The 24,046-nt window shown below is 40.2% G+C and overlaps 1 protein-coding gene across 3 annotated transcripts in view; it reads right to left on the bottom strand.

The window, feature by feature from the left end:
• tmem38b (transmembrane protein 38B) overlaps window positions 1-23,642 on the bottom strand; it is a 33,198-nt gene extending 9,556 nt beyond the window's left edge. The window contains exons 1-2 of one of the 3 annotated variants that reach the window (XM_061876449.1): window positions 23,513-23,642; window positions 811-967 (exon numbers count right to left, since the gene is read on the bottom strand). In XM_061876449.1, the coding sequence (XP_061732433.1) occupies window positions 811-967; window positions 23,513-23,525 (170 nt within the window). In that variant the 5' untranslated portion in view covers window positions 23,526-23,642. Of the gene's footprint in view, window positions 1-810; window positions 968-23,188 lie in introns of all 3 variants that reach the window. The other 2 variants (XM_061876450.1, XM_061876448.1) reach the window with 2 other exon arrangements.
• Between the last annotated feature and the right edge of the window lie 404 nt (window positions 23,643-24,046).

Below are 24,046 nucleotides of genomic sequence, written 5' to 3'. Positions count from 1 at the left end.
GATTGTTTTCTGTGTTTAAAAATAGAAGAAGCACATTCTGAAAATTTACAAATCATAATGTTGTTCTTTTACACTTACATGTCGCGGTTAATAGTATTTATGAAATATCATTCACTTCACTTCATCTTTATTTGTCATTATTTGTATTTTCTGAATGAATGATGTGATAATGTTCATCAGTCAAATCAATGGTGTTCAGTTTCAATCCATCACGATAAAAAAATATCAAAATCAAATTACAGTATGCCATGTATGTAGTTTGATCATTTTCCTCGATTGATGTACTAATATCATGTTGTTTATTTTGTACATATGTACCATCATACAGAGATACAAAGAATTGCTATTGCAACATCCAGTAGACACATGTAGAAGAGCTGTTTCTTTTATTCCCAAATTTTAGGTTGATCTGTATACTTAGCAAACTCATCCCACGAGCCGGATAAAACCTGTTCGCGGGCCTGATCTGGCCCACGGGCCGTACGTTTGACACCCCTGATTTAAATAAATAAATGAAAAATTCCCAATACATTTTTCAAAAAGTAGAAGATGATTCTATAAATAGAAGATTTTGGATGTTACAGTAATATATTATGTCAATATAAGCATTGATATGTGTTTGCTGAATAACAATTATAGTGGGCGCAATGTCATGTGCTACCAGCAGAGGGAGACAGACTTTTGAAACAAATAGATCCCACTGTTGTGACACATTTAATCCTTACTTCACAGGCAATTAGGCCATTTTGAATGCACTTTGACAACAGTTCCACTTTGTGTTCAGAGCTCTAACTGACCCTCCCTCATTACCAGATGAGTGAAGCCAGCAGGACGCTGGTGCCGTTGGATAAGGGCGCTACGGGTGGTTCTGCCAGCATAATCCCGGAGAGCACGTCGCCGCCAAAGCAGCACAGCATGGAGCTGAACCAGCAGGCTAGCGGGCTGAGCCGAGACACCTCAAGAGCCCCTGAAAGATGAAGTCAAAAGTTTCCTGTATTAATATTCAATTTGACTGAAGCGGATCAGCACAAGGTTTGGATGAGTGGTTTTCGGGTCAAAGTGCAGGTTTGATTGCTAACAGTCGCCTCTTGTTTGTGTGGTTTACAAAGAACACTGGTGGCCCCTTTTCACTGGAAAACCCTTGCAACGCCGCACCACATGTGATCTTATGACTACAAGCACTGTAGTCTATGGACATTTAATTAGGGACAGCATGCAGCTCTTTAAAAGTCTGAATCGGCAAAGATAACGACAAGCTAACTATTGAACTAAAACTGCGTTCGATTCAATATCAATAAAATAACAAGTTAAGTTAAAGTTAAAGTACCAATGATTGTTACACACACACTAAGTCTGGTGAAATTTGTCCTCTGCATTTGACCCATCCCCTTGATCACCCCCTGGGAAGTGAGGGGAGCAGTGGGCAGCAGCGGTGCCGCGCCCAGGAATCATTTATGGTGATTTAACTCCCAATTCCAACCCTTAGTGCTGAGTGCCAAGCAGGGAGTCAATGGGTCCCATTTTTTTATAGTCTTTGGTGTGACTCGGCCGGGGTTTGAACTCCTAACCTACCGATCTCAGGGCGGAGTTTTGGGGGCCCTATTTTCAGACAGTTTGGCGTATTTCGGTGACGCAGAGGAGCCAAGCAGGTGTTCCCGGGGAATGGGAGGTCTTTTGGGGGCCCTATTTTCAGACATTTTGGCTGATTTTGGTGATGCCGTGGAAGCCCGACCTGGCGTGGATCTCCACCCGGGTAAGGAATTCAAAATTGGTCCCCCTATTTGCTGGAAGTCCCCCACAAAAAAGCTGTACATTTGCATAAGTGTCTAGGTGCGTGTCCCTTTTAGAAGGCCGATCTGCCGTGGATCTCCACCCAGGTAAGGAATACAAAATTGGTCCCTGTATTTGCAGGAAGTCCCCCCAAAAAGCTGTACATTTGCCTAAGTGTCTAGGTGTGTGTCCCTTTAAGAAGGCCGACCTGCCTTCTTTCTGCACCTGGGTAAGGTATTCAAAATAGGTCCCTCTATTTGCTGGAAGTCCTCCAAAATAACAACTGCTGTATTGCAATTTTAAAAAGCGATATCATATTTTTTAATTGTTGGGACAGTTTGATGACTTTGGTTCATCGATCACCTTTATCTTCAAATTAGCATCATGACTCCTGTTGTTTACTAAATTTCCCAACTTTCTTCCAGCCACTCTGCTTCGCCAGGTGTGTAGGCGACAGGAAGAAAAGCTCTGACTGGCTTAGGGCAAAGTATTTTTGCGGCACAGGTTGGTCGGCATGTATAAAATCACTTTTTAAAATGGTAAATGGGTTATACTTGTATAGTGCTTTTTTACCTTCAGGGTACTCATTTATGGATTGTTTGAGGAACAGTTTTTAACGATTATGAACTGCTCATCGTCTTCCCTGACGATTTTAAAACGGGGGTGGTGAGGCCCCTTCTGAAGAAGAGCAGTTTGGAAGCAAACGTTTTTACCGACTTGTATCAAACTTAGTTCTTAAGTACAATTTCAGAAATAAAGGTTTTTAACCAAGTCGATTAATTTTTAGATATAAATACAATTTTAGAATACATCAGTCTGGTTTTAGGATCAACCCATCCATCCATCATCCATCTTCTTCCGCTTATCCGAGGTCGGGTCGCGGGGGCAACAGCCTAAGCAGGGAAACCCAGACTTCCCTCTCCCCAACCACTTCGTCTAGCTCTTCCCGGGGGATCCCGAGGCGTTCCCAGGCCAGCCGGGAGACATAGTCTTCCCAACGTGTCCTGGGTCTTCCCCGTGGCCTCCTACCGGTTGGACGTGCCCTAAACACCTCCCTAGGGAGGCGTTCGGGTGGCATCCTGACCAGATGCCCGAACCACCTCATCTGGCTCCTCTCGATGTGAAAGAGCAGCGGCTTTACTTTGAGTTCCTCCCGGATGGCAGAGCTTCTCACCCTATCTCTAAGGGAGAGCCCCGCCACACGGCGGACGAAACTAATTTCGGCCGCTTGTACCCGTGATCTTATCCTTTCGGTCATGACCCAAAGCTCATGACCATAGGTGAGGATGGGAAAGTAGATCGACCGGTAAATTGAGAGCTTTGCCTTCCGGCTCAGCTCCTTCTTCACCACAACGGATCGGTACAACGTCCGCATTACTGAAGACGCCGCACCGATCCGCCTGTCGATCTCACGATCCACTCTTCCCCCACTCGTGAACAAGACTCCTAGGTACTTGAACTCCTCCACTTGGGGCAGGGTCTCCTCCCCAACCCGGAGATGGCATTCCACCCTTTTCCGGGCGAGAACCATGGACTTGGACTTGGGGGTGCTGATTCTCATTCCGGTCGCTTCACACTCGGCTGCGAACCGATCCAGTGAGAGCTGAAGATCCCGGTCAGATGAAGCCATCAGGACCACATCATCTGCAAAAAGCAGAGACCTAATCCTGCGGTCACCAAACCGGAACCCCTCAACGCCTTGACTGCGCCTAGAAATTCTGTCCATAAAAGTTATGAACAGAATCGGTGACAAAGGACAGCCTTGGCGGAGTCCAACCCTTGCTGGAAATGTGTTCGACTTACTGCCGGCAATGCGGACCAAGCTCTGGCACTGATCGTACAGGGAGCGGACCGCCACAATCAGACAGTCCGATACCCCATACTCTCTGAGCACTCCCCACAGGACTTCCCGAGGGACACGGTCGAATGCTTTCTCCAAGTCCACAAAGCACATGTAGACTGGTTGGGCAAACTCCCATGCACCCTCAAGAACCCTGCGGAGAGTATAGAGCTGGTCCACAGTTCCACGACCAGGACGAAAACCACACTGTTCCTCCTGAATCCGAGGTTCGACTATCCGGCGTAGCCTCCTCTCCAGTACACCTGAATAAACCTTACCGGGAAGGCTGAGGAGTGTGATCCCACGATAGTTGGAACACACCCTCCGGTCCCCCTTCTTAAAGAGAGGAATCACCACCCCGGTCTGCCAATCCAGAGGTACCGCCCCCGATGTCCACGCGATGCTGCAGAGTTCAACCACAATACCGAAACAGTACTTCTAAAGATTTTAAATGACATCAGGTGGAATTTAGATAATAAAAAGCTAACTGTGTTGGTTCTGCTGGATCTCAGTACTGCTTTTGATACAATAAACCAGACCTTGGCAAATTAAGGGTGTGGCCCGTTGGCCCGTTGAGCTTTTCAATCTGGCCTTCCGGACATTCCCAAATAATTTTGTTAGATCTTTAAGATGGAACGTGAAACTGCCAGTATGATGTGCTGTTATGTTTTCTAATGACCGTAAGTCTTCAACTATACAAAGTATTTCAATGGTTGGAATCTGCGCTTTTGCATGACATACCAGTTACTATGGTAATCTAATTAGTTACTATGGCAATCTAATTAGTTACTATGGTCATCTAATTAGATACTATGGTCATCTAATTAGTTGGTATGGTAATCTACGTCACAGCAGCTCAGACGAGGCACCAAGCAGTGTGGGTGGGAAGTGTTTCCACAGACGTGGAAGGAGATTTTCACAACAAAAAGTTCTAAAGCTTAGTGATGAATAGAATAGAATAGAATAGAAAGTACTTTGTTGATCCCTGGAGGAAATTCAGCAAATATCATACATATCAGATCATAGGTGAGTTTATTTTGTACCCTTCGCGTTCATATTTTACGTTTTGTTGCATTTTTGTTACGTTTAACTTGATTGTAAAATGTGTCGATCGAAAGGGGGTGTGACATTCATATTTTGTCAAATTCAGTGTTTTATCGTTCAAAGAAAAATGTAAAATTCCATTACGTTTTTTAAGGCAGTCTGTCATAACGTTTTTAGCATTCAATCAGACATTATTGTGAGGTTTTGTATTAGTTTTCATAAAAATAGATATACCGGCCGCCAGACACATTTTTTTCTCTAAATGTGGCCCCCGTGTCAAAATAATTGCCCAGGCCTGCCTGAGTAGACCATCACATTTGATTAAATGGACTTAGACACCTGGTGGGCCTCTCTGGTACTGTTTTTACTGGTTCCACTCACCTCACAGACAAATGTTTTTATGTAAGGATGGATGCATGTTCCTCAATAACCCAATACATAAGACAGACCTGGGCGAATTAAGCTCGTCAATCTGGCCCGCCGGACATTCCCAAATAATTTTTTTTAGATCTTTAAGATCGAATTTGTAGCTGCCATTATGATGTGCAGTGATGTTTCCAAATGACCATAAGTCCTGAACTATACAAAGTTTTTCAATGGTTGGAATCTGCGCTTTTGCTTTATATACTAGTTACTATGGTCATCTAAGTCACAGCAGCTCAGGCGAGGCACCAAGCAGTGTGGGTGGGGAGCGTTTCCAGAGTGGCCAGCCTGAAATGCGGGTGTCAGGGACAGACACGGAAGGAGATTTTTACAACAAAGTTCAGCAAGAAAAGTGATATTGTATCAGATTGTAGGTGTTTTGTTTTTACCCTTTACGTTCATATTTCACAGTGTTTGTTGCATTTTTGTTACGTTTGGCTTGATTGTAAATTATGTCGATCAAGTGGGGGTTTAACGTTTATATCTTGTCAATATTCTGTGTTAATCGTTCATAGTTAATATTGTAAATCCCACATTCTTTATTTTCAAATGTAATATTCCATTCTGTTTTTTACAGCGGTCTGTCATAACAATTTTAGCAAAAAACACTGTAGAATGCATGCTGGCCACTAGTTGGCGACGTCAGTTTTTTTTAAGCATTTATTTACACTAACACCAATGGTACCACTATTATTTGTTTATTAGTTGAATGCTAGCATTTATAGCAAAATGCTGTCAAAACGAGTAAAAACACTGTAGTATGCATGCTGGCCATTAGTTGGCGACGTTAGTTTTTTTTAAGCATTCATTTGCACCAACACCAATGGTACCACTATTATTTGTATATTAGTTGAATGCTAGCATTATTAGCCTGAAGACTATGTTTGAACTAAAAGCATCATCCTAAAAATAGGTTAAAAAAAATCTAAAAAATCACAATAATGCTTTCAAATTAATACAAATGCTGCAATATGCATGCCATGCAACCAGTTGGCGAGGGCAGTTTTTGTTTAAACATACCACCTGTTGGTTGGCATGTATAAACCTACACCTTTAAACATTTTATTATATTTGGCTCAATAAGGCAGAACTAAGGTGGCCAGCCAGGGTTTTTTAGTTTACTCTTACTTTCAACGTGTCAAAGTCGGACCTCTTACGCTTTAACTTCCATGATTTTTCTAACGCAGCAAAAGCACATTTGCTTTTTGAGCATGGATATACGGAGCAGTAGTAGTCATACATTGTGTAACACAAGTACAACATTTACTGGAAAAACAGGTGAGTGCAGTCAGAGCTTTCACTTGTGACATTAACCAAAAGTGAAACAACACTCCTAACTGCCAGTACAATTGTATTATAACAAAAGCTAAAGCCTTTTATTTGTGTTAACTATTGATTGCAATCTAAACTTAAAGATAATATCTTGTGTCAACTTTGCATTCTGTTAGTTGACTAGTGTGCGCTGGTTGTAATTTGTAGACCAAACGTTTAAGAACATTATGTAATACATTATGTAAGTAATAGTGTAACGACTTCTTCTGACCGAAACTTCCATCCATCCATCCATTTTCTACCACTTATTCCCTTTCGGGGTCGCGGGGGGCGCTGGCGCCTATCTCAGCTACAATCGAGCGAAACTTGATTAGCAGCATTTCTTTAAAATTCAAATAGAAGACTGCTGCGATACTGCTACCTTTTATGTTACGTCCTCTAACGACTTAAGATGGTTAAGACTTGCTAACAAACTGAACTTTTGTTAGCTCACTGAACCCTGATCCACCTGGCTAGTCCCCTCGGTTAGACCTCAGGGTAATCTGAGGATTAACAAAAGATTAAAGACTCTTTGAAAGCTGGTGGTAAACTGACTTTTGTTACCTAAACGACTTCAATTGATCACAACTTTTTTTTTAAGGAATTCTGTGTTAACGATGCATTGCTAGATCCTCTCTACCTAACAACGTAATTAAAATGTGACAAAAAAAAAATTTCTATCCATGATTGCAATGTATTGATGAATCTTCCCATTTCAGACCATATTGTGCCACTTCAAGATTTGGGTTTCTATATAAATGGTAAATGAGTTCTACTTTTTTAGCCCTTTTCTACTTTCAAGGGACCATATTTTTTGGACTATACGGCACACTTAAAATCCTTTAATTTTCTCAAAACTTGACAGTGCGACTAATGTATGGATTATTTCTGGTTGTGTTTACCGACGTCGAAGCTATTTTTTTTTTGGTACATGGTGAAATGATTAGTGTGACCAGTAGATGGCAGTCACACATAAGAGATGTGTGTAGACTGCAATAGGACTCAAGTAAACCCCAAAATTGTACAAACCCCGTTTCCATATGAGTTGGGAAATTGTGTTGGATGTAAATATAAACTGAATACAATGATTTGCAAATCATTTTCAACCCATATTCAATTGAATGCACTACAAACACAAGATATTTTATGTTCAAACTCATAAACTTTATTTTATTTTTGCAAATAATAATTAACTTAGAATGTCATGGCTGCAACACGTGCCAAAGTAGTTGAGAAAGGGCATGTTCACCACAGTGTTACATAACCTTTTCTTTTAACAACACTCAATAAATGTTTGGGAACTGAAGAAACTAATTGTAGAAGCTTTGGAAGTGGAATTCTTTCCCATTCTTGTTTTATGTAGAGCTTCAGTCGTTCAAGAGTCCGGGGTCTCCGCTGTCGTATTTTACGCTCCATAATGCGCCACACATTTTCAATGGGAGACAGGTCTGGACTGCAGGCGGGTCAGGAAAGTACCCGCATTTTTTTTTTACGAAGCCACGCTGTTGTAACACGTGCTGAATGTGGCTTGGCATTGTCTAAGCAAGGGCGTCCATGAAAAAGATGGCGCTTAGATGGCAGCATATGTTGTTCCAAAACCTGTATGTACCTTTCAGCATTAATGGTGCCTTCACAGATGTGTAAGTTACCCATGCTTTGGGCACTAATGCACCCCCATACCATCACAGATGCTGGCTTTTGAACTTTGTGTCGATAACAGTCTGGATGGTTCGCTTCCCCTTTGGTCCGGATGACACGATGTCGAATATTTCCAAAAACAATTTGAAATGTGGACTCGTCAGACCACAGAACACTTTTCCACTTTGCATCAGTCCATCTTAGGTGATCTCGGGCCCAGAGAAGCCGGCGGCGTTTCTGGATGTTGTTGATAAATGGCTTTCGCTTTGCATAGTAGAGCTTTAACTTGCACTTACAGATGTAGCAACAAACTGTTTTTAGTGACAGTGATTTTCTGAAGTGTTCCTGAGCCCATGTGGTGATATCCTTTAGAGATTGATGTCGGTTTTTGATACAGTGCCGTCTGAGGGATCGAAGGTCACGGTCATTCAATGTTGGTTTCCGGCCATGCCGCTTACGTGGAGTGATTTCTCCAGATTCTATGAACCTTTTGATGACATTATGGACAGTAGATGTTGAAATACCCAAATTTCCTGCAATTGCACTTTGAGAAACGTTGTTCTTAAACTGTTTTAGACTATTTGCTCACGCAATTGTGGTAAAAGGGGTGTACCTCGCCCTATCCTTTCTTTTGAAAGCCTGAGCATTTTGTGGGAAGCTGTTTTTATGCCCAATCATGGCACCCACCTGTTCCCAATTAGCCTGCACACCTGTGGGATGTTCCAAATAAGTGTTTCATGAGAATTCCTCGACTTTATCAGTATTTATTGCCACATTTCCCAACGTCTTTGTCACGTGTCGCTGGCATCAAATTCTAAAGTTAATTATTTGCAAAAAAAAACATGTTTATCAGTTTGAACATCAAATATGTTGTCTTTGTAGCATATTCAACTGAATATGGGTTGAAAATGATTTGCAAATCATTGTATTCTGTTTATATTTACATCTAAAAGAATTTCCCAACTCATATGGAAACGGGGTTTGTACATGTTCCATGGAAAATATAGAACATTACACACGGTGCTCAAAAATCAATCAAAATGTTTCAGTAAGACTTTGGTCAGCTATGAAGCTGCACTGCTTGATGGATTGTACTATGCTTCAACATATGAGTAATTATCATGGTGTGTGTATAAGGTAAGACATATTATCGGGCGTTTTGTTTCACAATATTATGCAAAATCAACTTATCTTACCGCCCGGTACCTGTTGATGTGAATTTCGGATCTGCATGAGTCCTGAAAATTTGCGCTCGTCCGACTTTGTAGTCCGTGTGGAGACCGTAGTCGATAAGCTTTTTCTTTTTCTCTATCTTCTTGTTATGTGACATTCATCCTACGCTGTTGTCATTTCTAATATGAAGTAGTGTAAAGTTCTTACTTATATCGGTCAGTAAACTCGCCATGAAAGCGCAAAAACATACCGGTGTAGTGAGTTTACATAATTCACCCAAGGAACTTTAGTTATTAGAGAGTTACGGTCGGACGTTTTTTCACGGGACACTTTGTTATTGCACTAGTGAGCCACCGATGACGACATGCTGCTCCATCGTTGATTTAAGTAAAGTCTGAATGTCATTAAAATAGTCAACTCCATCTCCATCTATCTCCCATAATTGCACGCTACACCGCTACAAGAAAGATGACGGAGAAAAAGACGCTACCGAAGGTCAGCCACGTAAATAAGACCGCTCACAAAATGGCACATCCTGAAGCGACCGTCAGAAAGCGGCTTGAAGATCATCTATAAAACATCATCCATGCAACATTTTGACCAAAGAACCACCATTACACGTTATGTAGACCGCAGGGAAGTGTTTTCCATTTAGAAAAAAATTAAAATAATATGACCCCTTTAATGCGCTCTCAATCATAATAAGAAGTGCCTATGTTTTAACTAACACAACTTCTATGCAAGTTATACAATCCCTTGTATTGTCACATCTTGACTACTGCCCAGCCATCTGGTCTAATCCCTCTAAACAAGAACTAAATAAAATCCAGTTTATTCAAAACATAGCTGCCAGACTAGCTTTGCATTGCTCATTTAGGACCGGCATTGAGATCATGCATAAAGAATTGTCATGGATGAGAGTTGGTGAAAGACTAGCTTGTAGTTTGATTCTATTTTTAAAAAAAATCTATACATACCATAAACCTGCTTATCTGTATTCTCAGCTGTTGCTTGCTAGTGACAGTCACAACTATGGTACCAGGCTAGCCAGCTCTAAGAGGTGTTCCACCCGTCTTGAACCCAAAACTGATGTTTTGAAAAAGACTTATGTATATATAGGGCAATCTAGGGCGATCACTTACTGGAATCGACTTCCACAATATATGGTATCAATCACCAGCATAGTGTGTTTTTAGAATAGACTAAGAGGAGAAGTATTGCGGAAAGAGATTATTCTAGACAGTACCGAACGTCATGACTGGTTTTATTGATTATTGACTATCTTATTGATTATGGGACAGTAGAAAATGGATGGCTGGTACTTTTTCGTCACTTATTGTTTGTCTTTGGTACACTAATGTGTATATTAGGCCATTGGTTCTTTGTTTTACTTTTGCAAAAATATATATACCGTATTTTTCGGACTATAAGTCGCAGTTTTTTTCACAGTTTGGCTGGAGGTGCGACATATACTCTGGAGTGATTTATGTGTGAAATTATTAACACATTACCGTAAAATATCAAATAATATTATTGATCTCATTAGCGAAAGAGACGAAGAAAATGTCAGCAATCGTCACACACACGTCAGCAATCGTCACATATACGTCAACCAATAAGAATTCGGCGGAGGAGGGTCATGGCAGAAGTGCATTGTGGGTCATGGAATGCTAACTGCTATATGCTACTGCTGTAACTATTAAAGTGGATCATTTCATCGTTGGCGTTAACTTATAAAAACTGGGAAGAGCTGAACAAAAATTGGATCGAAAAGGAAATCATGTACTGCAGATTATAAACTGGACGTAGTGAAATATGCAGCAGAAAACGACAAGAGGAAGCGGCACATACTTTTGGAGTTGGGAGAGTTGTTTGGAAGAGACATCGAGGAAGAAGATTTCATCGGATGTATTGATTAGGAGTGACAGATTGTTTGGTAAACGTAAAGCATGTTCTATATGTTATACTTATTTGAATGACTCTTATCATAATATGTTAGGTTAACATACCAGGCACGTTCTCAGTTGGTTATTTATGCATCCTATAACGTACACTTATTCAGCCTGTTGTTTACTATTCTTTATTTTAAATTGCCTAGCAAATGTCTATTCTTGGTGTTGGATTTTATCAAATAAATTTCCCCCAAAAACGCGACTTATACTCCAGTGTGACGCATATATGTTTTTTTCCTTCTTTATTATGCATTTTCAGCCTGTACGATTTATACTCCGGAGCGATCTATAATCCGAAAAATACGGTATATATTTATTTTTAAATTGTTTTTTTTAATCTTTGGTGTGAACATTGTTATGTAAACTCTAGTTGTTGTTTTTTTGGGTTCTTTGTTGTTGCTGTTTTTGTATAAAAAATTTGTATTATTTGATCATGTTGTACTGCATCGTAATCTTTTGTTTCGTGATTGTGTGATGTTTTTTGCCTTGACCCCAGGAAGAATCGTCTCCACTGCGGTGTAGACTAATGGGGATCCTTAATAAACTGAACTAAACAAGAATGAAAGGAATGGCAAGCAGAAAAACTAATTTTCCTAAAACACGCTTTGAGGCAATAAAGCGTGCTTTATCTGAATACTCAACTACCGTTTTTTTTGGAGTATAAGTCGCTCCGGAGTATAAGTCGCACATGCCGAAAACGCATAATAAAGAAGGAAAAAAACATATACAAGTCGCACTGAAGTATAAGTCGCATTTTTTCGGGAAATTTATTTGATAAAACCCAACACCAAGAATAGACATTTGAAAGGCAATTTAAAATAAATAAAGAATAGTGAACAACAGCCTGAATAAGTGTACGTTATATGACGCATAAATAACCAACTGAGAACATGCCTGGTATGTTAACGTAACATATTATGGTAAGAGTCATCTAAATAACAATAAAAAATAGAACATGCTATACGTTTACCGAACAATCTGTCACTCCTAATTACTAAATTCGATGAAATCTTATACATCTATTTTCTAACCTCAATGAGCAAAATAATATTATTTGATATTTTACGGTAATGTTTTAATAATTTCACACATGAGTCGCTCCCGAGTATAAGCCGCACCCCTGGCCAAACTATGAAAAAAAAAACTGCGACTTATAGTCCGAAAAATACGGTAATTGAACAAACCGATAGATTACTCGATTACTGAAATAATCAAAACCTGCATCTCTCGTCAGCCGCACAACAAAATACGGTAAAATAATGAACCCTCATCAACATATTTTTGCACCTACAAAGAGGACTACAACTGAAGTGCGGACGTAAGTTCAGGAAATTTGAACAATGTACTGTAATAACTTAACCTTTAACAAGGATGTCAATGAGGTAGTCGGTCTTGATAACGACATTGCAGAAGTACTGTATCGTGATGTCACATAACGACGTGCACACAAAAAAACTATGTAAATGGTAATGGTAAATGGGTTGTACTTGTATAACGCTTTTCAACCCCTTTTTAAGAAGCCCAAAGCGCTTTGACAGTATTTCCACATTCGCCCATTCACACACGCATTCACACACTGACGGCGGGAGCTGGCATGCAAGGTGCTCACCAGGAACCATCAGGAGCAAGGGTGAAGTGTCTTGCCCAAGGACACAACGGACGTGACTAGGATGGTAAAAGGTGGGGATTGAACCAGTAACCCTCAGATTACTGGCACAGCCACTCTACCAACTTTGCCACGCCGTCCCCCATGTACTCTAGAGCTGTGTCTCAATTCAGGGTCTGCATCCTTCGGAGGACCTGGCCTACGCAGCATCAGAAGGCTGGACCTTCGGAGGCACCTCCGAAGGATGCGTCACCCGTTGTTGAATGGGACAGTCTAGCCTGCGTAGGATTTTTTGGTTGTGTCCGACGTCATGACTCCTGCCGCTCAGAGATCCGGGTTGAACAAAGGCGCGCAAAGCATCTTGGGATATGGGAGGCCACGAAGGATAGTCGCGTTGCATCCTCCAAATACAGGGAAAAGGATGGCGCATTCGTCGGCTGCATTTGAAGGAGCCTTCGAATTTGAATGAATTGGGACAGCCTTCGTGCAACCTTGTGACTTAAGCAGCCTTCAAATTCGCCCTTCGAAGGATGCAGACCCTGAATTGGGACACAGCTTATGTCACATTACCACATTCATGTCTCTCATGAACGGCTATCGCAACATCACAACTTTTTACCCCTACTTTCTGTCCTATAAATCAACATGTCACACAACGGCGTGCAGACAAAAAACAATGTACTCTATGTCACATAACCGCATTCATGTCTCTCATGAACTGCTGATATCTCAACATCACAACTTTTTACCCCTCCCTTCTGTCCCAAATCGACAACATTTACTGCACTGCATGAAGGCTTATCTCTGGTTATTTCTGTCTTGGTGACTTTGACTGCTCTTTCTTTAGTGAGCCGAATCCTTTCCTGGTAATGTTTTAGCTTAGCTTAATTCGAAAAATGAGCATTTTGTTATACTCAATTTATAGTTGAGTTTTGTTGTGAGCAGCTTTTGACGGTCAACGAGGGAGGAAGCAACACAGGAAGCATTCCTTTCCTTCTGGGGGTGAAAAACGCCGCCAGAAGACGTTCTTGAATGTTGACTTTATACTAAGTTGTATTACACGTTGAGTTACGCAAATTGATTCCCTCGGAGCACTGAGCAAATGGTCTCTCTTTGCTTTGTCAACACACATTGCACATATTGCCCTGCATAGTGGCTGGGTGTCAAAGAACAAAGGGTGAGAAGGTTACAGGCGCTCGAATGCTTTGTGAGGCAAGTTCCAAAATAGACCACCATTCGCAGGGGACCACAATGGACTGTATGTGTGTGCGTGTGTTTAAAGTCCACCTGTTTATGGCATCGTTATCGTGGTGGTACGACGTCACTAGGTTTGACACACTTTTTTCTGATACTTAAAGGGCGCGTTTAAAGTTCTCTGCCACCCCCCAACACACACTCCACAGCATTAAAGTGTGCTATTATTGCATTGTATAAGTGCAACTTTGCTGACTTTTTCTTCTGTTTATCTATAGATTCTGTTTATCTATAGAATTTGAAAACCTTAGTTCAACATATATGTTAAGCTAAGGTTTTCAAATTCTCCCAAAATCTTCTTTAACTGTCTGGGGAGTACTAAATTTAATAGACAAGATTAGCTAAAGTGCATACAAACATATTTTAACTCAAATCTTCTAATCAACTTTAGTTCTAAATTAAAATAGCAAACATGGCCTTTTTTTTTTTTTTTTTTTACTTTTGAATGCCCGTTTTATATATTGTCAGTTTTCTTATTTTGAAAAGTTTGCAAATACATGGGTAACAAATTTACTTTACAAAACAGAAGTGTGGGATACTTCTGGTGTTGCCTTATTTGTATTTGACTTTATTAAAGGGATTTATATTATTATTTGGTGCAGCCGGGCCAGAGCAGGAGGGGATAGAAAGAGGGAAAAAAAAAAAAAAAGGAAGACAGAGGGGGAAATTATGGGGACAAGAGGGGAATGAGACAGACAGATAACAACAGCAAACACAACAATAACAGTATCCCAATAGACCTTTCCTTTAAAGCTCATATTGGCAAATAGTGTAAAATAATCAAGTTTAATCTCGCAAATTTTTGTGCAATTCGAAATGAAATGTCAACTGAAGCTGCAAAATTGTATTTGCATTCGATGATTTTCAGCCATTTCAACTATTGCCTTACCAGCTAGAATCAGGCTGGTCAGAGTTAAAAAAAGAAAAAGAAAAAAAAATAACATTGGAAATTTTCTATAAACAAGCAATTAAGGTTATGGATAAAAAAAAACCTAGGCACTATCATCACTGTGCTGTTCTAAAGAAATACAGTATTTTAAACTGGGACAGTCTTCACACATTTGCAGACTTAAAAACTGACCTATAAAGTACTGCATGAATTGGCTCCAGATCCTCTGGCAGAATTCATCAGCCAAAGAAACAGCCGTGAGCGTGTCACTCAAGGCTCTGTCAGAGGTGACTGTTATATTCCTCTGCGCAGGAACACTTTCAGTAAGTTGGCTTAGTCAGTAAGAAGCGCAAATGTGTGGAACTCAGTACCCGAGGAGGTTAAACTGGTCACAACTTACAAGTCCTTCACAAAAAAATTTAAAATGTGGCTCATCAAAGCCTACAGCTGCCAGCACTAAAAGATGAGCCTGTTTTGATGCTAAGATAAATGTTATGTTGCTGTTTTGTATTTATTTTTTTATCATATAGTATACGTATTGTCTGCTTTTTTTCTTTTTCAGCTAATTGTTTACTGGCCCGCCATACATTCTGAAAATGCAATTGCAAATATAAAACCAAAACATTTCAAAAAGTGTGGTGAAATCTAACTAGAAAAAGTTGCAATGTTGACACAAAGCTTCCATGCAGGCTGTTTTTTTTGTTTTGTCTATCTTTATTTTTCTTTTTTTGCCATTGCTCAACAAAAAAAAAAAAATATATATATATATATATATATCAATGTTATATAAAATTAATTATTGACCTATTCAAGGCTCCAATTATTTCCAATACTTCACTTTAAAATGTTTTATATGGAAAATATTGAATATATAGTGTGGTTGCCATACAAAAACATCAATGTTTTCTTTGACAAAATAGCATAAAACAAACAAAATAATAGTTCAAACGTAAAATCGACAGATATATCTGAAGTTGACCTCGTAATGCAAGTGTTGAAAGTAAAAAAAATCTGATAAAAATCACTTTATGAGTGGGGCACCTTTTGCATCCCAAATATATTTAATGGTATTTTATTTATCTTTTCACTGTGATTACTTAAAAATAATAATGGTGTCCTGCATTATTGATCTTTTTAAGGCTCTAATAACTTCACAAAAAAACATTGCTTTCTGAATGTTATGGGCAGTAGGGAAAGTGAATTATAATTATATAGCACTTTTTCTGTAGTGATTCAAAGCACTTTACATAGTGAAACCCAATATCTAAGTTACATTTAAACCAGTGTGGATGGCACTGTGAGCAGGTGGGTAAAGTGTATTGTCCAAGAACACAACGGCAGTGACGGCAGTGACAAGGATGGTGGAAACGGGGATCAAACCTGGAACCCTCAAGTTGCTGGCACGGCCACTCTACCAACCAAGCTATACCGCCCCCAAATACTGCATATTTCAGTTTTATTATAAAAGAAAAAGTTGTCTTTGACAGAAAAGGCATAAAACCTTTTTTTTTAAACTTTATATTAACCTGAAGTTGATATACTGTAGAGATTTACTGTGAGCGTTACATTTAAAAATATTTATAATAATGACTTATTTTTTATTTTAATGACTTAGACCCTTTAAGGTCTCCAGGAGCTGTCACGCCACATTTCTTTCCCCCTACAAAAACCTTTGTGACAGCCCCTCTAATGCCTGAAGGACCCCAATGAGAGCGTGATAATACCAAGTTATATGATTCTTAAGGGTTACAGCTGCAAAATTAGTGAAGCAAAAATAGCTTGAAAGGTTAGCATGCTGGAATGCTAATATTTTTTCCTCACCGTTATTTTTCACCAATGACAATCAGCCAGTTATAATGCTTTTAAAACAGGCAGCTGTGTGGGCTGCTTTAAGGTCCTTCCACCCTCATTGGGGTCCTTCAGACATTAGAGGGGCTGTCACACCAAATGTCTTCCGGGGGGGAAGTTTTTGTAGGGGGTAAGAAATTTGGCGTGACAGAGCATTAAAGGTAAAAAATAAATACATAAATATATAAAAAATCCATATATTTTGTTATGGTTTGAAAATGAAAAATATCAAAATGGCCCCCGCATGCTTTAATTTTTCCGTGTGCGGCCCTCAGTGGAAAAAAGTTTGAACACCCCTGCCCTAGGGCAACAACGTTAATATAAATTGGATGAAACGTGTTTATATGCATGAGTGCACGTATGTATATTTTATTATATTAAGAAAATGGCTACAATGTATTTTGTGAACAAATATAAAATGTCATCCTTTCCAAATACAACGGTTAATAAGGAAATAATACAAAACGTTAGTGAATATCATTACCTGGACGTCATTTTAGACCCAACACTTGGCTTTAAAAAACATATCATACCAGAGTCTTAAATACAACATAAAAACGTTCAAATGTATCAGGAATTAACACTGGAGGCAGCTCAAACTTATTTTAATGCAATGATTATGTCTCGTTTTTATTATTCTATAACATGTTGGTCGCAGGCAAGCAAAATTACACTGAGGCCATTGGAAACTTTGCACAAACAATCCATTTTCTACCGCTTATTCCCTTTCGGGGTCGCGGGGGGCGCTGGCGCCTATTTCAGCTACAATCGGGCGGAAGGCAGGGTACACCCTGGACAAGTCGCCACCTCATCGCAGGGCCAACACAGATAGACAGACAACATTCACACTCACATTCACACACTAGGGCCAATTTTAGTGTTGCCAATCAACCTATCCCCAGGTGCATGTCTTTGAGGTGGGAGGAAGCCGGAGTACCCGGAGGGAACCCACGCATTCACGGGGAGAACATGCAAACTCCACACAGAAAGATCCCGAGCCTGGATTTGAACCCAGGACTGCAGGAACTTCGTATTGTGAGGCAGACGCACTAACCCCTCTGCCACCGTGAAGCCTCACTCAAAATCCTTGACCGAAAAAAACACCACCATTACTGTTTAGTTCTCTAAAAATATAGATTGTTAAACTTAGCTAACATTCAAAGATTAGCATCAATACGAATGGCCCATTGAATCCTAAAGAACACTGCACCAGCGCCACGTAAGCACTTTGTCCAGTTTACATCTGCTTTGACAACTAGAAACACACGAGCCTCCACCAGGGGGCAGTGTAGCGTACCCAGATGTAAAACATCTTTTGCACAATAAGCCTTTTTATATAAAGCCATAAAAGAATGGAACAACCTCACAACAAACTTGAAAAGTCTAACAGATCACTCTTAATTCACAATTGAAGTTAAAAAGTGGCTTTTGAGCAATCAAAGCTGCTCACACGGTCACTAAGGTGGGCACTATGTTTGACAGATCAACTTAATGTAAATTATATTTATCCATGACAGCATTTCTGTTGTAAATTGTGAGGTGTGTCTGTTAAAGTCATGGTTGTTTTTACAAATGATGACAGATGTGAACAAGAGCATGTATTGTCTCTGTGTGATGATGTAAATGAGATGTGGTTGTATTGTATATTAAGTATGTGTCCATGAAATGGCATTTTATGACTTTTCTTAATTTGATTATGTGATATGATTTTATTGTCATAATTTTATTGCATGATCTAGGTAGCCAGGGACTGCAGATGGAAATTAGCTATTTAGCTATAATCTGGTACTGAACGTTATCTGTCTTTGAGTTTAATAATTCTGTGCATTGTCCCTTCATATGAAGACTAAAAAAATATATATATTCCGCCCGATTGTAGCTGAGGTATGCACCAGCGCCCACCACGACCCCAAAGGTAATTAGCGGTAGAAAATGGATGGATGGATGGATGTACTTGTAACGTGCACACCTGTAACCTGTTACAGCAGACCTGGGCAAATTAAGGCCCCAGGGGCCACATGCAGCCCGTTAAGCTTTTCAACCTGGCCCGCCAGACATTCCCAAATAACTTTTTTAGATCTTTACGATGGAACGTGTAGCTAACATTATGATGTGCAGTGATGTTTTCAAATTCCCGTAAGTCTTGAACTATACCTGTAAGTCTTGAACTATACAACGTATAGTGTTGTCCTGATACCAATATTATTTCAAAACTTGTTGGTACTTTTCTATACTTTTCTAAATAAAGGGGACCAGAAAATGTATTATTGGCTTATTTTTAACAAAAAATCTTAGGGTGTGGCGGACCGGTACTTTTCAGAGGCGGTATGGTACCGAATATTATTCATTAGTATTGCGGTACTATACTAATACCCGTATACCGTACAACTCTACTAGTTACTATGGACCATGAATTGATTAACGTGGACCCTGACTTAAACAAGTTGAAAAACTTATTCGGGTGTTACCATTTGGTGGTCAATTGTACGGAATACGTACTGAACTGTGCAATCTACCAATACAAGTTTCAATCAATCAATGATTAATCTATGTCACAATCGGTCAGACAAGGCACCAAGTAGTGTGGGTGGGGAGCGTTTCCACAGTGTTTCCAGAGCGGCCAGCCTGAAATGCGGGTGTCAGGGATAGACGCGGAAGGAGATTTTTACAACAAAGTTCTAAAGCTTAGTGATATATCAGATATATCAGATTGTAGATGTTTTGTGTTTTTGTACCATTCTTGTTCATATTTCACTGTTTGCTGCAATTTTGATTGTAAAATATGTCGATTAAGAGGGGATGTGACGGTCGTATGTTCTCAATATTCAGGGTTTTATCATTCATAGAAAAAAAAAATTCCATTCCGTTTTTTAGGCGGTCTTACATAACATGTTTAGCATTCAATTAGACTTTGTGAGGTTTTGTATTAGTTTTCCTAAAAAATGTATATACCGGCCCCCAGACACATTATTTTCTCAAAATTTGGCCCCCGAGTCAAAATAATTGCCCAGTCCTGTGTTACAGTGTAATGGTTATCCTCATTAATACTGAGAGGCTTCTGAGGAAAAATAAGACTTTCGCTTTGATGCTAACATTTAATTAAAGGCCTACTGAAACCCACTACTACAGACCACGCTGTGTGATAGTTTATATATCAATGATGAAATATTAACATTGCAACACATGCCAATACGGCCTTTTTAGTTTACTAAATTGCAATTTTAAATTTCCCGTGAAATATCCTGTTGAAAACGTCGCGGAATGATGACGCGTATGATGACGCGTGCGCGTGACGTCACCGGTGGTAGCGGACATGTTCTCCCAGCACCGATCACGGCTAAAAGTAGTCTGTTTTTGTCGCATAATTACACAGTATTCTGGACATCTGTCTTGCTGAATCTTTTGCAATTTGTTCAATTAATAATGGAGACTACAAAGAAGAAAGATGTAGGTGGAAATCGGTGCATTGCAGCTGGCTGTAGCAACACAAACACAGCCAGTGTTTCTTTGTTTGTTGTGAAGCTTTAATATGGAACAGAGCAGTCAAGCGAACATGGTTCTCTACCACTTGTCAACCGGCAGGTTTCGGTGAGAAAATTGTGGTAATAAGTCGGCTCTTACCGTAAACATGAGCGGAGCTTGTGTCGTTCCTCCCGCAGCTGTCAAAGAGGCAGCTGCGACTTTCTTGGCTCCTCCATGGCTTCCCTCAGAGACACTGGCGGTCACCACACCCCTCCGACTTTCAGGTATGACTATATAATCTCACTAAAACACTAGTAACACAATAAGCAGATAAGGGATTTTCCAGAATTATCCAAGTAAATGTGTCTAATAACATCTGAATCGCTTCCACTGCCCTGTCATTTTTTTTCTTTTAGTCCTTCACTCTCACTATCCTCATCCATGTTGTAGGCACAATTCCAATGTGAGCAATTTGCAAAATGCGCAACCGCATTTTGCAAATTTGTATAATGCGCAATCTTTTTGCAAATTGCTTACAGCTATTTGAATAATGTGTGGTGCACATTTTGCAAATCAATGGGCGCAAATACATGTTTTTGGTGTCAAAATAATTCATTAAATACTTATGTAAATCTATTCATTTGTAGTCGGGACAATGTAACTGAGTACTTCCCTCAAATCAGTCCAACCCCAGCCCTAACCCTAACCACTATACAGTGTACATCCTTGACTAAACTACTACTATAACTTGGTTTACTATTTATAAAATATAACATTTGTAGGGTTACTGACTAAAGCATTCACAAACTCTCGTCTTAAATCTCGTCAACACCCACAAATCTTTCATCCTCGCTCAAATTAATGGGGAAATTGTCGCTTTCTCGTTCCGAATCGCTCTAGCTGCTGGTGGCCATGATTGTAAACAATGTGAGGATGTGAGGAGCTCTACAACCAGTGATATCACGCGCACATCGTCTGCTACTTGAGGTACAGGCAAGGCTTTTTTTATTAGCGACCAAAAGTTGCGAACTTTATCGTCGATGTTTTCTACTAAATCCTGTAGAGCAAAAATATAGCAATATCGCAAAATGATCAAGTATGACACATAGAATGGACCTGCTATCCCCGTTTAAATAAGAAAATCTCATTTCAGTAGGCCTTTCATCGCATAATTACACAGTATTCTGGACATCTGTGTTGCTGAATCTTTTGCAATTTATTCGATTATTAATGGAGATATGAAAGAAGAAAGATGTAAGTGGGAAGCGGTGTATTGCAGCTGCCTTTCCTTGTTTACATTCCCGAAGGTGAAGATTTACTATGAAACAGAGCAGTCAAGCAAACATGGTTCCCGACCACATGTCAACCGGCGGGTTTCAGTGAGAAAATTGTGGTAATAAGTCAGCTCTTAACATAGACATGAGCAATGCTTGCATTGTTCCTCGTGTAAAGAGGCAGCTGCGACTCTCTTCCCTCCTCCGTGGCTTCCCTCAGAGACACTGGCGGTCGGTCACCACACCCGTGGCCACACCCCTCCGACTTTCAGGTACGACAGTATAATCTCACTACAACACTAGCAACACAATAAGCAGATAAGGGATTTTCCAGAATTATCCTAGTAAATGTGTCTAATAACATCTGAATCACTCCCACTGCCCTGTCTTTTTTTTCTTTCTAGTCCTTCACTCTCACTATACTCATCCACAAATCTTTCATCCTCGCTCAAATTAATGGGGAAATTGTTGCTTTCTCGGACCGAATCACTCTAGCTGCTGGTGGCCATGATTGTAAACAATGTGAGGAGCTCTACAACCAGTGACGTCACGCGCACATCGTCTGCTACTTGAGGTACAGGCAAGGCTTTTTTTTATTAGCGAACAAAAGTTGCAAACTTTATCGTCGATGTTCTCTACTAAATCCTGTAGAGCAAAAATATAGCAATATCGCAAAATGATCAAGTATGACACATAGAATGGACCTGCTATCCCCGTTTAAATAAGAAAATCTCATTTCAGTAGGCCTTTCATCGCATAATTACACAGTATTCTGGACATCTGTGTTGCTGAATCTTTTGCAATTTATTCAATTAATAATGGAGATATGAAAGAAGAAATATGTAAGTGGGAAGCGGTGTATTGCAGCTGCCTTTCCTTGTTTACATTCCCAAAGGTGAAGATTTACTATGGAACAGAGCAGTCAAGCAAACATGGTTCACGACCACATGTCAACCGGCAGGTTTCGGTGAGAAAATTGTGGTAATAAGTCGGCTCTTACCATAGACATGAGCAATGCTTGCGTTGTTCCTCGTGTAAAGAGGCAGCTGCGACTCTCTTGCCTCCTCCGTGGCTTCCCTCAGAGACACTGGCGGTCACCACACCCGTGGCCACACGCCTCCGACTTTCAGGTACGACAGTATAATCTCACTACAACACTAGCAACACAATAAGCAGATAAGGAATTTTCCAGAATTATCCTAGTAAATGTGTCTAATAACATCTGAATCACTCCCACTGCCCCGTCTTTTCTTTCTTTCCAGTCCTTCACTCTCACTATACTCATCCACAAATCTTTCACCCTCGCTCAAATTATGGGGAAATTGTTGCTTTCTCGACCGAATCGCTCTAGCTGCTGGTGGCCATGATTGTAAACAATGTGAGGAGCTCTACAACCAGTGACGTCACGCGCACATCGTCTGCTACTTCCGGTACAGGCAAGGCTTTTTTTATTAGTGACCAAAAGTTGCGAACTTTATCGTCGATGTTCTCTACTAAATCCTTTCAGCAAAAATATGGCAATATCAGGAAATGATCAAGTATGACACATAAAATGGACCCGCTATCCCCGTTTAAATAAGAAAATCTAATTTCAGTAGGTCTTTAAGTAACTTGTTTAAGGCAGCCAAACACCAAACGGTGACGTTATTGACAATTTAACGGTTATTTTTGGCAAGACTTGTGGCTGTGTTTGTGTTTGCACACCTGAGCTTACCTGGCTGCTCCCTCAGAGCCATGATGGACACCATGTAATGCGCCATGTCAAAGTAGGGAAACATGGACAAGTTCGCCAGTCCGTGAGCGAGATTGTCAAAAAGTTCCATCATGATACAAAAAAAATGTGCTTATCCTTGTGTTATAAATATAAAAAAGAAAAAGTCCAACTTGAAGCTGAATGTGGCCCAACACGGATGAGCTTCCTGAAAGGAAACGGGGTCGTAATAAAAAGAAACAAAGTAACTCGAAGGCGGCTTTAAAGTTAAAGCCTCAAGGTCCCCGCTCGTCACCTGGCGACATGTCCTATCTTACCCGGTTTGTGCATCCCCGGGTAGTGGCCGCTTTACGACGCTGTCATCGTCACATAGGTGAAATTCTTGCTCCTTCTTCCGCCATGGTTGTGATGCCGCAGGCAGAGCCACAGCGGCGATGTGATTGGCTGAGCGTGATCGAGTTGAGCCAATCACGACGCAGACAGTGGCAAAGGGCCCGCCTCTGCCACGCAGTGCAGCGTTGCCAATGTTGTGTTGGTGCGTAGCGCATACTAATGGTGGGGTGGAAGGAAATACATTCAATTATTATATGTAAATAAATAAGATACACTTATATTTTTTCTGCATGCTATGATGCTATATTTTAATTGATTGATTGAAAGAAACTTGTATTAGTAGATGGTACAGTACAGTACATATTCGGTACAATTGACCACTAAATGGTAACACCCGAAAAAGTTTTTCAACTTGTTTAAAGGCCTATTGAAATGAGATTTTCTCATTTAAACGGGGATAGCAGGTCCATTCTATGTGTCATACTTGATCATTTCCCGATATTGCCATATTTTTGCTG

The sequence above is a fragment of the Nerophis ophidion genome, linkage group LG17 (genome assembly GCF_033978795.1).
Source record: "Nerophis ophidion isolate RoL-2023_Sa linkage group LG17, RoL_Noph_v1.0, whole genome shotgun sequence".
Lineage (NCBI taxonomy): Eukaryota > Metazoa > Chordata > Actinopteri > Syngnathiformes > Syngnathidae > Nerophis > Nerophis ophidion.
The sequence above is the reverse complement of the archived record's forward strand: the minus strand, read 5'-3'. Positions and strand labels throughout refer to the sequence as shown.